The sequence below is a fragment of the Nicotiana attenuata genome, chromosome 5 (assembly GCF_001879085.1).
Source record: "Nicotiana attenuata strain UT chromosome 5, NIATTr2, whole genome shotgun sequence".
In the NCBI taxonomy this organism is placed as follows: domain Eukaryota; kingdom Viridiplantae; phylum Streptophyta; class Magnoliopsida; order Solanales; family Solanaceae; genus Nicotiana; species Nicotiana attenuata.
In genome coordinates, this window is record NC_031993.1 from 8,920,770 (window position 1) to 8,933,127 (window position 12,358).

General features: G+C 40.8%; 1 protein-coding gene across 1 annotated transcript; it reads right to left on the reverse strand.

Annotated features, from left to right (window-relative positions):
• On the reverse strand, positions 339–1,000 carry LOC109225943. Its single transcript, XM_019390751.1, has 2 exons — positions 582–1,000; positions 339–474 (listed from the first exon to the last, which is right to left on the reverse strand). Exons 1-2 carry the CDS (start codon positions 998–1,000, stop codon positions 339–341), a joined length of 555 nt encoding a protein of 184 aa, XP_019246296.1.

Sequence of the window (12,358 nt, forward strand, 5' to 3'; positions counted from 1 at the left end):
TGCCCCTCTTACAAGAGAATCTTATGCATGCAAAAGGCTGGGCTGATACCCTTTATGTCTGCCATGGTCCAACCAATGACAGTCTTACATTCTTGTAACACCTGTAAGAGTTGCTCTACCTACAAAGCTAGCAAAAGATGATATAATAATAGGTGAAGTAGAATTAGGCCCTAAGAAAGTGTACCTGAGGTGATCTGAAAACGGTTTCAGGTCCAACTGTGGTGGCTCCTCTATCAATGGTTTTGCAGGAGGTGTTGCTCTCTCTTCTAAGCGTAGGGGTTCGAACTGGGGTTCCCTTTTCCAAAACCCTTGACCCTCGAGGGCCATGACCCACTCCTTCACCCTTCACCATCCATCTCTTCCAAGTTCATCAAACAGGCTTCTAGCGGATCCCTGACATTAAGGGTCTCATCCTCCTCTTGCAGTATTACATCCACGGCCTCCACTAGCGAGCAATTTGCAAATTCGCTGGGTCTCCTCATGGATTATTGAACGTTGAATATTATTTCTTCATTGTTCAACCTCACTTTCAACTCTCCAGTCTCACAATCAATCAATGCTCTCCCAGTGGCTAAAAATGCCTTCCCAAAATGATTGGTATCTCTTCATCCCGTTGACAGTCAAGAATGACGAAGTCTGCAGGGAATACAAACTTTCCCACTTGAACAAGCACATCATCAAGAAATCCTGTCGGTCTTTTGACTGTGCGATCAGCCAGTTGCAGCAACATTGAGGTCAGTCTAGCTCTACCAATGCCCAATTTTGTATAGATTGCCAAGGGCGTCAAGTTTATACTGGCTCCCAAGTCACACAATGCTTTAGTGAAAACATAACTCCTAATAGTGCATGGGATAGCAAAACTACCTGGATCAGACACCTTTTGAGCCATAGGTCTTGTCACTACCGCACTGCAGGTCTGCGTCAGAGTTACAGTGGACAGGTCCTGGAAGTCAATTTTTTGCGACATCAGGTCCTTTATCATTTTTGCATACCCTGGCATTTCCCTCAAAGCATCCATCAGTGGAATATTCAATTGAATTTGTCTGAGCATTTCCATGAATTTCCTTTATTGATCATCTTTCTTTTGCTTTGCCAACCTCTGAGGTAATGGTGCAGGAGTCAACCTCTGCCCACTGCTTTGTGTCTTTTCTTTGCTGGAAGATTTTTCTACCACCTGTTCTGGGAGTTGTTCAGCTTCCTTCTCCTTACCTTTGTCAACCTGTGCCTGTTCAATTATAACATCGGTGAGCTCTGCTGACCCATCTGTCTCTAATGTAACTGGAGTAGTTGGCATTGTCTCTCTCCTAGATTGATCAACTTCTTGCTCCCTGTCTAAATCTCTTCCATTCCTGAGACTCACTGCCATTAGCTGATTTGGGTTCTCCTCCTTTGGATATTTGTATCTGCAGGCAATGTTCCTTGTGGGCGATTGTTCAAGGCCATAGATAGTTGTCCCATTTGAGTTTCAATGCCTTTGATTGCTGAATCATGTGGAGCTAACTTATCTTGCATCTTTCCATTTGTCCCAATGAGTTGTTGCAGCATGCCCCTGATTTCGATCATGTTACTGTCCTGCTGTTGATAAGGTGGTTGGTATGCCAACTGTTGCTGGTGCTGCTGATTATAGCCTGCTGCCTTTGATAAGGCACGACTTGGCCTTGTGGTCATGCTCCTCCTGGATTGAGGTTGTGTTGTGGCTGGTGTGGTCTGTACTGCTGGTTTGATATTGGTCCCCATTGCTGTCCACCTTGCCTCTGACCTCCGAAATTATTGACATAATTCATGTCTTCTCTGAAGCCCTAGTTGTCATTCTCTCCTCTCCACGAGCACACATATGGCTGGTTTATGCAAGGAGTGCATAATCCTCCATTTGTGGTATCAACAATGTGCACCTATTTCGTACCCATCTCATCAATTTTCTTAGTCAGTAAGCTCATCTGGGACATGAGAGTGGCTATGTTTTCTGCATTTGTATTGTTTGGCTCAAGAGCGATAGAATGCACTATTGGAGTGAGTGTTGTGTCTCTCGTTATCCAGCCTGAATTTTGAGACATCTTGTCAAGAAGAATCTTACACTCTGTGAATGTTTGCTCAAGAATGCACCACCGACAGAAGCATCTACATTGGCCTCCAGACCGTCAATCAAACCCATATGGAATCTCTGTCCCAGCATCTGATTCGAAATGCCATGGTGCGGACATTTCACCAACATACCCTTAAACCTCTCCCAGGTTTCTTGCAAAGTCTCAGTCGGTTTCTGCCTGAATTGCAATATCTCATCAATTTGCCTCGCGGTTTTGTTGGGTGGATAGAACTTGTTTAAGAACTGCTTGACTAGTTCCTCCCAAGTAGCAATGGAGTTTATTGGGAGCGAATTCAACCAAGTTTGAGCCTCCCCAATCACTGAGAATGGGAACAATAATAATTTGATTGCTTCAAGAGTCACATTCGGCTGTCTTTGAGTGACACAAATTGATAGAAAGTTCTTCAGATGTTGTTGTGGGTCTTCGATGTATGACCCGGAGAACAACCCCTTATTTTGCAGCAAGTGCAGCATGTTGTTGGTAATCTGAAATGTCTCCGCTTGTATATGAGGGACTACAATTGCTGTGGCCAGGTTATCAGCAGTTGGTTGCGCCAATCATAAAGAGCAGCTTCCGGCACAAGAGGTGCTACCACTCTGATGTTTGGGTCAACTCGATCATTTCTATTGTTCCCATTGATGTTCTCAGCATCGTCCATTTCAATTTCGAGTTAGTCATTTTGTTTTAGCTGTTTGCCCTTCTTGTTAGTCCGATTCAATGCCCTGAATGCTTTTTCAGGATCTAAGAGTCCTTCAAAAAGTTCTCCAATTCTCAAGGAGCTTCTAGGCATGCACCTAAGTCACAGAAGAGTTCAAACTTGAGAATTTCAATGGAAATATGTTTAACACCACAGAAAATTGATCTACTAATAATCCTAGCAGTTCTTCCAAGTTGTAATAAATAACACCGTTAGCTCCCCGGCAACGACGCCAAATTTGATCATGCCTAACTATGTCTTGTAAAAAGGACTAAGCGGTAGCTGCAAATATAATCCAGTTCAAGTCCGTAGTCGAATCCCACAAGGAACTAACCTATTTACTATAACTTTTAATACTGCTAATGATAAGCTCAAACAATTCCCGAATGCAAGATTTTTAATGGATAATGAGTAGAATTTAGTCAACTAAGGAAAAATGACTATAAAACTAGCAATAATCAAGAATAATGTTGAATTCAATGGTAAAAGGGTCTAGGTCTATTGATTTCCCCAATTGTTGGATTAATTCCTGACACGTTTGCTATAATCTCGCCGTAACACTCTATGAGGAGTATGAGTTTTGGGCTACCGCAATTATCTCTCAATCAATTATGATAATTTACTAGAAGCATTCTCTCGAACTACTCTGGTTAACAATTTATGCAACTCAGAATTATCCCACCAAAGCTTCGTTATCTCTAACCGTGCTTTTAAATTCAAGTAATTAATCTCTTAACTTACCCGAAGGTGGTGTTGTTCAACAACAATCTAACCAAGTGTTATTTCTCAAGCAACACAAGAAAACTAGACACGATTAATCAAGGGCCCTTTCAATTAATCACAGGACAACACGTAGTTGAACAATCATAGAGTAAAAATGGCTTAATTATATCAAACAGAGTCAAGACCTCATCCAATAATTGGTTACATCAACCCTAGATGACGGGTTTAGCTACTCATAATAATAGATAAAAATTCACTATAGAAAGTCATGATCAACAATGGAATTAAGAAGAAGAAGAAATATTTTAGGGAAATTCTCTGTCTTCCTCTGGTGTTCTTGCCTCCAAAATCTCTCTAAAAAGAGCTATCCCCCTTTTTCTGGGCAAATTAGGCTTCTTATAGGTTTAGGTTAGTCTCCTTGGAAATTACATAATTGACCCTGGGTTATTGGTCTCCGCCAGCCCATCCGCGGCCGCGAATTTGACCGCGGATCTGGCTGCGGATTTCACTAGTGTTCTGCCTTCAGTGCGAGGCCAATGCGCGGTCAATCCGCGACCGCGCACCTGGATGGGAATTTGCCACTTGCTTTTCTTTCTCCTTTTCGACCGTGCTAACCTCTGATTGGACTTCCACGCTCCATATTGACTCCAAAACACTCTTTAGTTTCCTCATAGCTTGGAGTGGCTGCTACAAAGCATAAAATTCTTAATTAGAGCAATTTGTTATCTTTTAGCATTCAAATATCAATAAAGCGCGGCTAAATTAAAGTGTAAATAATATCTAAATTGCATAAATATAGCCTACTATCAAGCCACTGCGCCAGATGATGTCATACAAGTATGCTTTCGGTTTATTATAGAGGATCACCATTCGTATTTTGTTACAGTTTTGCTTATCGGGGCGAGTTCCCCTATTTGTTGCTCTACCTATGGGTGAGTTCATGACTCAGTATTCTATTTATGTGTTTGCCCTTGTTGGGAGATTCTATGAGTGGTATCCCGTGTCCATCATTTGATTCTATTCGTTATTAAGAGTTACGAGACTAGTAGTGAATTCCTGTTGTCCATTACAGTAGGCTTGATGTGATTCCTGAGTATATTGGTTACGAGCTGTGATTTTTATGATCCACCGGTGTGGGAGATAGTACTTGTTGTAATTTGTGATGGAATTGATCTTGTGGAAGGTTTCACCTGGTTTGATGTATATTCTACTTGTGATTCAGAGTTGAGAGTATGACCCTCGCGATTTTATGTGATTTGATGTGTTTGAACCGGGCTGTGTATCGCGGTGGAAGTTATATCAAGATGAGATCCTTGTGAATTGTTCATATACTTTGATTTTTCCTTGTAAATTGATTCGTAGAATAGTACCGATAGAGAGTTGTGCCTGTTGGGCTTGTTTGGTAATTCTCTTATATGTTTCTCCTTACATATTCAGTCATTTTCGTTCCGTGCTTCTTGAGTCTTAGCTTGCAGGGTGTGTGCCCGGTGGTTTTAGTTGTGACTTGTTGATTTGGGTATATAGTTATGAGGTATTCGTGTTCCTTGCATCGCTGTCAGTGTTGTGGAGGTTTGAAACAGAGTTCTAACGAATATGAGGCTAATTGCCGGTGCTGGATTTGATTTTGGGCAGCTATTGTGATCAGAAATGTTATTATGGGACTATGTGTGGTGAGTCACGTTGTGTGGTTGTACCTTGTGGGAGTAGGCATAAGTTGTTGCAGCTGGTTGATACTGATAAGGGTGTGAATGTAAGAATCGAATTTTTTTGGAGATGAACGGAAGGTGAGAATTTTGACTCTAAGGATTTTTGGTGTTAGTGGAAGGGGTAAATTACTGTTGAGATGGTGTCGTCAGGATCATATGGATTGGGGTGACGAGGGGTCACCCGCGGGTGTATGTTGGATGTGTGCATTCAATGAATTGATGACCTTTTTGAGGCAATTCTTGGCACATTCGAGGACGAACGTTTGTTTAAGAGGGGCAGGATGTAACGTCCCGCCTGGTCGTTTTGGGAATTTAAGATCCGTTCAGCGGCATAGGGTCTTAAGCAGCTTCGTATTATGTGTTATGACTTGCGTGCGTGGTCGAGTTCAGTTACCGGATGATTCAGAGTCAAATTGGAAGAAGGATTCCAGTTTTGGAAGCTTAAGCGGTGAGAGTTGACCGGGATTTTGACTTTGTGTGAACGGCTCCAGAGTGGGTTTTGGATGAATTCAACAGCTTCGTATGGTTATTTGGGACATAGGCATGCGTCCGGATTTGGATTTGGAGGTCCGTAGAGTAATTTGAAGCATTTCAACGAAAGTTGGAAAAATTGATGTTTTGGAAGGTTGAGAGGCTTGACCAAGAGTTGACTTTGGTGATATCGGGGTCAGATTCCATTTCTGGAAGTTGGAAAAGGTCCATGATTGTGTAAAAAATTTGGGGTTAATCGGACGTGGTTTGATAGGTTTCGACATTAGTTGTAGAAATTTGAAGCGTCAAGTTCATTAAGTTTGGATTGGAGGGTGATTCGTATTTTTAGCGTTGTTTGATGTGATTTGAAGGCTCGACTAAGTTTGTATGGTATTTTAGGACTTGTTGGTATGTTTGGTTGAGGTCCCGGGGGCCTCGGGTGTCTTTCGGGGTGAGTTTTGAGCGAGTCCGGGTATTTCAGCACTCTGATGTTGTTCTGGAACGTTGGAAGTGAGGACCGCGCAATTCCATGTGCTGAGGAACATTTTTGAGTGCTGTAGCAGATGAAAAAGTGCTGCAGCAGACAAAAAAGTGCGGACCGTACAATTTTGTCTGCGGCCGCACTTCTGGTGGTTCCACAGGTTCGCTGGTCCGACTTCAGAAGCTTATATCTTTTGATCTAAAAGGAATTTGGAGATGATTCAAAAACGAAAGTTGTATCCCTTTGTGTCTAGTTCCCAGAAAGATAAAGAAATCATCATTTGAACATTTTTAGAGAAAGTTATGGCCAAAATACTGAAGCTTGGTATGCACAAGTTGCAAAAGTGCGGCCGCACAATTTTGAACTGCGGCCGCAGAAGCTAGGATGTGCGACCGCACTTGGAATTTTGCGGACCGCACATTGAGATGTCAGATTGGGTACTATATAACCGAGGTTTAGGGTATTTTATTTCTTTTTTGGACTTTGGAAGCTCGATTTGAGACATTTTTTCGTGGGGTTTTCAAGAAATTCATCCGGGTAAGTGATTCTAACTCGGATTTGGTTAATATACATGAATATATGACTGATTTCATCATTTAATTAGTACTTTGAGATGGAAATTTGGGAAAATTTGTAGAAACTTCATAAACTGTAAGTTGGGAATTTGAAGGTTGAGTTGTGATCGGAATTGGCTAATTTTGGTATGGTTGGACTCGTGGTTGAATGGGTATTCAGATTTCGTGACTTTTACCCGATTCTGAGACGTGGGCCCAGGACCCAGCTTTTGTGTTGACTTTTTGACTTTTACTTAAAGCTTAGTATTTTCTTATGGAATTGATTCCTTTAGCTCGTGTTGATTGTATCCAATTGTTTGTGGCTAGATTTGGGCCATTCGGAGTCGGAAAATCGTGGAAGAAGCATTCTTACTGATTGATTGAGCTTGGTTCGAGGTAAGTATCTTGCCTAACCTTGTGGGGTGTTGATACCCAATTTGTCCCTCATATTTTTTAAATTTACATATATACTTTCGAAATAGTGTACATGCATTGTCATTGGATTTACAAGCATGCACAAGTATTTTTCATAATTTTTCTATAATTTTTAAAGGCTTTAAATCAATTTATTCTTGCCTTCTTATTATACAAATATCCAGTAATTATCCTCCATATTATTTTTATGATGATTTAATCATCTAAATTTACCATTTTATGCTAACATAATGTTTAAATATTTTTAGTGCGTTTTTCATAATAACATTTGTATTTTTTTGGCTAAATTGCACATCTTTGCAATACTAGCACATATTAGTGTATAATTACATTACTTATGTAGAAAATGATCTTCTATATTTTTACAATGTTAAATGACAATTTAAAATCATTTGAGTGCACAAAGGATATTTTTGGTACTCATTTATCATCTTTATAAATTATTTATTTGTTAAAATTGGGTATTTACAATCTAGCCCATTTTTTTTAAAATCGGACCAACCCCTAGCCCAATTACCTGTAATGCACCAGCCCAACATCCCAGCCCAAACCAAATGATCCTAACCCAATAACTCAACCGGTGACCCGTTTCTATACCCGACCCAAATCCCCTTTTTAATCCTGGCCGTTGATCTTTCAAGATCAACGGCCCCCGTTCATCCTTCACTTTTAGTTAACCACTCCTAACCCTAACCCCTCATTCTTCTAAACCCGCCGCCCTCAAACACTCCTCTTCTCTCCTCTGAAACTCTAGCGCCGTCACCCCTAGTCCCTTTCGATTCCAACCAGATATGGAATCAATCGGGGATTTTCTTACCTTATTGATCCTTTCTCGCTATTGGCTATTCATTTATGGCATAACATAATTGCTTGCCTAACAAGCAAGCCGATTTCCCTCATTCCGGACCAAATCTGGTTCGAACCTTCACTCCTTTTTCATCGATGTTCATTCTTCGTCTCTTTATGGTATGAATCTCTGAGATTTGGTTCGATTCTTCATTTACCCCAAATCTAGGGTTCGGATCTTTTCAAGATCTGTTATAGTTTTTTTTATTTTGTTTAATATTCCCGTATATCTATCTATGTGCATTTTGTTGTGATTTTTGTTTTATTTGCCCTAAAATTAGGGCTCAGATCTTTTTAGATCTGTTATGGTTCTTATTTCTGTTAAACATTTTTTCTTTAAATGTTTGTATATCTGTCTATGCGCATTTTATTTTGATTTTCCTTTGATTATTTCTGACTAATTTTACTTACCCTAAAAGTTAGGGCTTCCGGTTCTTTATTTCATTCTTCTTCATTGATTCTGTCTATCTATTTGTGACTCTTGCCATTAATTGCTTCACTTACCCTAAACCTAAGAGTCCTTGATTCCCCAGAGCTATTTGATTCCCTAAATTACTGTGTTAAAATCCCTGTGTTTTACGCGTGCATATAGTGTTACTTCTAGCTTACCTTATATAATGTTCTGAGTTTTCTTTCTTTAATTAAATGTTAGGTTTTTTCCTTGATTGATTATTACCTTATTTGTGAACTCTGACACACCAGGATTTGGTCCATAATTTTCCTTGAATTGGTTCTGATCTTTCTACTCTAATGTGAGCACTGCACGGGGTTCGTGAAGCCCTTGGGAACTCTGACACACTAGAGAATTGGATTGGTCTGCTTATCCTTGAAACAAAGGTGAATCAGTCACTGGGGTCACAATGAACACTGGGTTTTTGGAGTTATTGTGGATTGAAGGGCCCGGCCTATCCAGATATTTTTGGCCCTGCTGCAGGCTTCCAATAGTCTATACACTTTATAATTTATTCATTTGATTCCGGTTTTATAATAATTATTTGTATTGATAATTGGAGGTTATAATAAAATTGGGAAATGGGTTTATTTGATATTCTGTATAAAATGGGTAGATAACATGCCTATAGGTTTTTCTGCTATTATATATTAGATATCATGCTCATAGGTTTTACTTTACGCTTAGAAATTGTATGCTGAAAACTTGTCTAAATATTTACGTCTGTCATCGCATGTTAGATAACCTGCCTATAGGGATTTCGTTATGGCTCAAATAAGTACTGTCTATTCTGCTTCGCATGATTAGCTACCATGCCTATAGGAAGTACAATAATCAAGTTCAACTTGCAGCATATATAAATCTACTTCGGTAGAGATCATGGCTACAGGTTTTAATTAATTGTCACACTCGCCTGGCTAACATGCATGTCTATAATGGTAGTTTCAAAAGTAGAATACATGCCTATAGGGATAACTATCACTTGTGCCAAATATTAAAACCGGATTCAACATGGTGTCTTGCTAAGTACCACTAGAAAGCATGCTTATAGGAGTAACTAAATCTGAGCATTTCTGTTGTCAACTGTCGAGAAAATCACATAGATAACCTGCCTATAGGTTTAAACGCTTATAATTGAAATCAATAGGCAATAAAAATAGCTGAATCTAGAGGGGGCAAGGGCTAATTTTATCTGTTTTGCAGAAATGAGGCATGAGGTCTCCAGGTTCGACATGGTTCGAAATATCCCACCTTTGTTACTGGATTGGTGGGAAAATCATGCACCAAGTGACAAAAACCATGTGAAAAGAGTTCTTGGGAATCTACCTTCTCTGCTAGACATTCAACCGAACAATATACTAATCGAGGCCGCTACTATGTTCTGGGATGAAAAGAGGGATGCTTTCCATTTCGGGGATATAGAGATGACTCCCCTTCTAGAGGAAATAAGGGGCTTTGCTGGACTTCCTTGGGATAGCCCTGGTCTATTGGTACCTGAGAATCGCACCTCCCGAGGGTTTCTAAAAATGATGGGTTTTAGAAAGAATGATGAGTTAGTCTGCTTAAAGAAGTCTTACATACCGTTCGACTTCCTCTATGCACGTTACGGACATAGCAAATCCTACCTCCTTTACCATGATGAGTTTGCTATTACTTCGTTGGGTTGGACCCATCGTCAGGTTTTCGTGTTCATTGTCTGGTTTTTAGGGATAGTGGTATTCCCAATGCAAGGAGAAAGGATTCACACCCATTTGGCTATGGTTACTAAGGACCTAATGGAAGGAATTGAGGGACAAACCTACACTATCGTCCAAATGATCATGGCAGAAATATACCGAGCTTTGGATCGCTGCAAGAAAGGATTCAGACATTTCGAGGGCTGCAACTTGTTACTGAAAATATGGTTATTAGAGCATCTTCAAAGAGAACAGTACCGTTAGGAATTTCTGCGGCGACCATGGAATGACCACATAGCTTTTCACCATCCAAAAAGAATGACTTTCATCCCTGATAGGTTTGCACAACCGGAAAATGCTGTGGTTGGGTGCAATTCTTTAGTAATTTGACGGACGACAAGGTCCATTGGATGTTCGAGTGGTTCCCTACCAGCGAGTTTATCATCAGGTCAAGCGATGGTCCTCATTTTGTGCTGATTGGGTTGAGAGGTATCTATCCCTATGCTCCTATTAGGGTCATGAGACAGGCTGGGAGGAAACAAGTCATACCCGAGTCTCCAAGATGGTTCACTACAAAGCAGATTTCCAAGGTGATGCTATTCCATTCAAGTACAAGGCGTAGCACATGTGGCATCTAAAGGTCATGGTGGCGAAGGATACCATCGAGCCAGATCGATACTATGCTGGCCATGTGCATTTTTATCCATCATGGTTGGTCGATGACATAGCGGGAGAAGTCAATCCATGGATTGATTTGGGGAATAGGGTCATAGACGACGCTGCCAAGGCCCAAGTAAAATATAGGTGGTTACGCAAAAGGATTTTTGAATTTGAGGCCAGACATTTGGAACAGCACAAAGCGGATATGGAAGCAATCAACGAATGGAAGGAGATAGCCACCAAATCAACAGAGAGGTTGGAGTATTTAGAGCAGGGATTGATGGAGCTAGAAGGGAAGATGAGGAACAGGGTTACGGGCTGTCAAAATATGGATGGGAACGAAGGAGCTCTCCTAGCAAGGGCATATCTGCTGCTGGACATGCGCGACCTGGGGAACTTGATCAATGGAGCAAAGAAAGCCAAGCATGGAGAATGTCCTTCTGGGACCAAATAGATTAGAAATTAGGCTTTACTTGCTTTTTAGACTTGTTTTAGGCTTTGGTTGTAACAAGGCGCATGCCATTAGTGACTCTTTATTATTATTGTCATTTTATTAGAGAGTCGGTTTATTTCTTCATTAATGAAATGATGAAGTTATTTGCATCAGTTTTTCTCCAAATCTATATGTTGCTTAGGCCTACCTCAGGCACAATGAGGTCCCCAAGTTTGGATCCAAATTTATTCCGCAATATGTGTTTAAATACTGCAAGCAATTTTTTAATACTCCTCACTAACTCGTTTAACTTTTGTTTTCTTCTTTTCTTGAATTGTTTATTCCCATCCCCTAAAGTTGGTTTGTGCATACTGGCATCATCATCATATCATACCAGATCAAGAGGTCCTCCACCTCCTCCTCCTCAAAACGATCCTAAAAGCAAAGGAAAGGCCAGAATGGATGATACAAGCAATATCAGGAAAGATAACGCCACACATGAAGATAATGCTGAAACTTCGGATGGTCGAAGCACTCCAATACCAAATGACTTGGTTTTGCGATTGGAACAAAAGATATTGGAGTTACAAGGAGAAATTGAGCAGGTCCGCAACTTGGCAAACCTTTCCCTTACCCTGAACGTCCCTGACATCAACCAACAGAACATCGAAAATCTAGCACCTCCCCAAAATACACCGAACTAGCATCCACAAAATCCTCCCGCACCTCACCAATATGCCACACCGCCTCAAAATACCAATCCTCCACCGGTACTAACTCCTCCACAACATCATCATCAACCAACTCAGTATCCACAAACCACTACCTATCACACTCCTTAGAACACACCACAACCTATTCCCGATCCTCAAAACTACACCAACGACCACCACTATACCCAAATCCCCGGAGTCCATCAAAATAACCACATATATGTGGAAAGCTTACCCCACACTCCTCAACAGACCTTATACATACCTGAATCCGCCGAGAAAGACCTGTTCATCAAGAATATGGCAGAAGAACTTAAAAAGCTCACAAGTCGAGTCCAAGGTGTCGAAGGGGGTAAAGGTATTAAGGGACTGAACTATGAGGATCTGTGCATTCAGCCGGACATAGAATTGCCAGAGGGTTACAAACC

Excerpts from the sequence above, each read along its gene's own strand:
- LOC109225943 (XM_019390751.1), bottom strand. The coding sequence starts at position 1,000 with ATGCCAGGGTATGCAAAAATGATAAAGGACCTGATGTCGCAAAAAATT. Across the intron at positions 475-581 it reads ATACCAATCATTTTGGGAAG|ACCCAGCGAATTTGCAAATT; the intron begins GCATTTTTAGCC and ends ATCCATGAGGAG.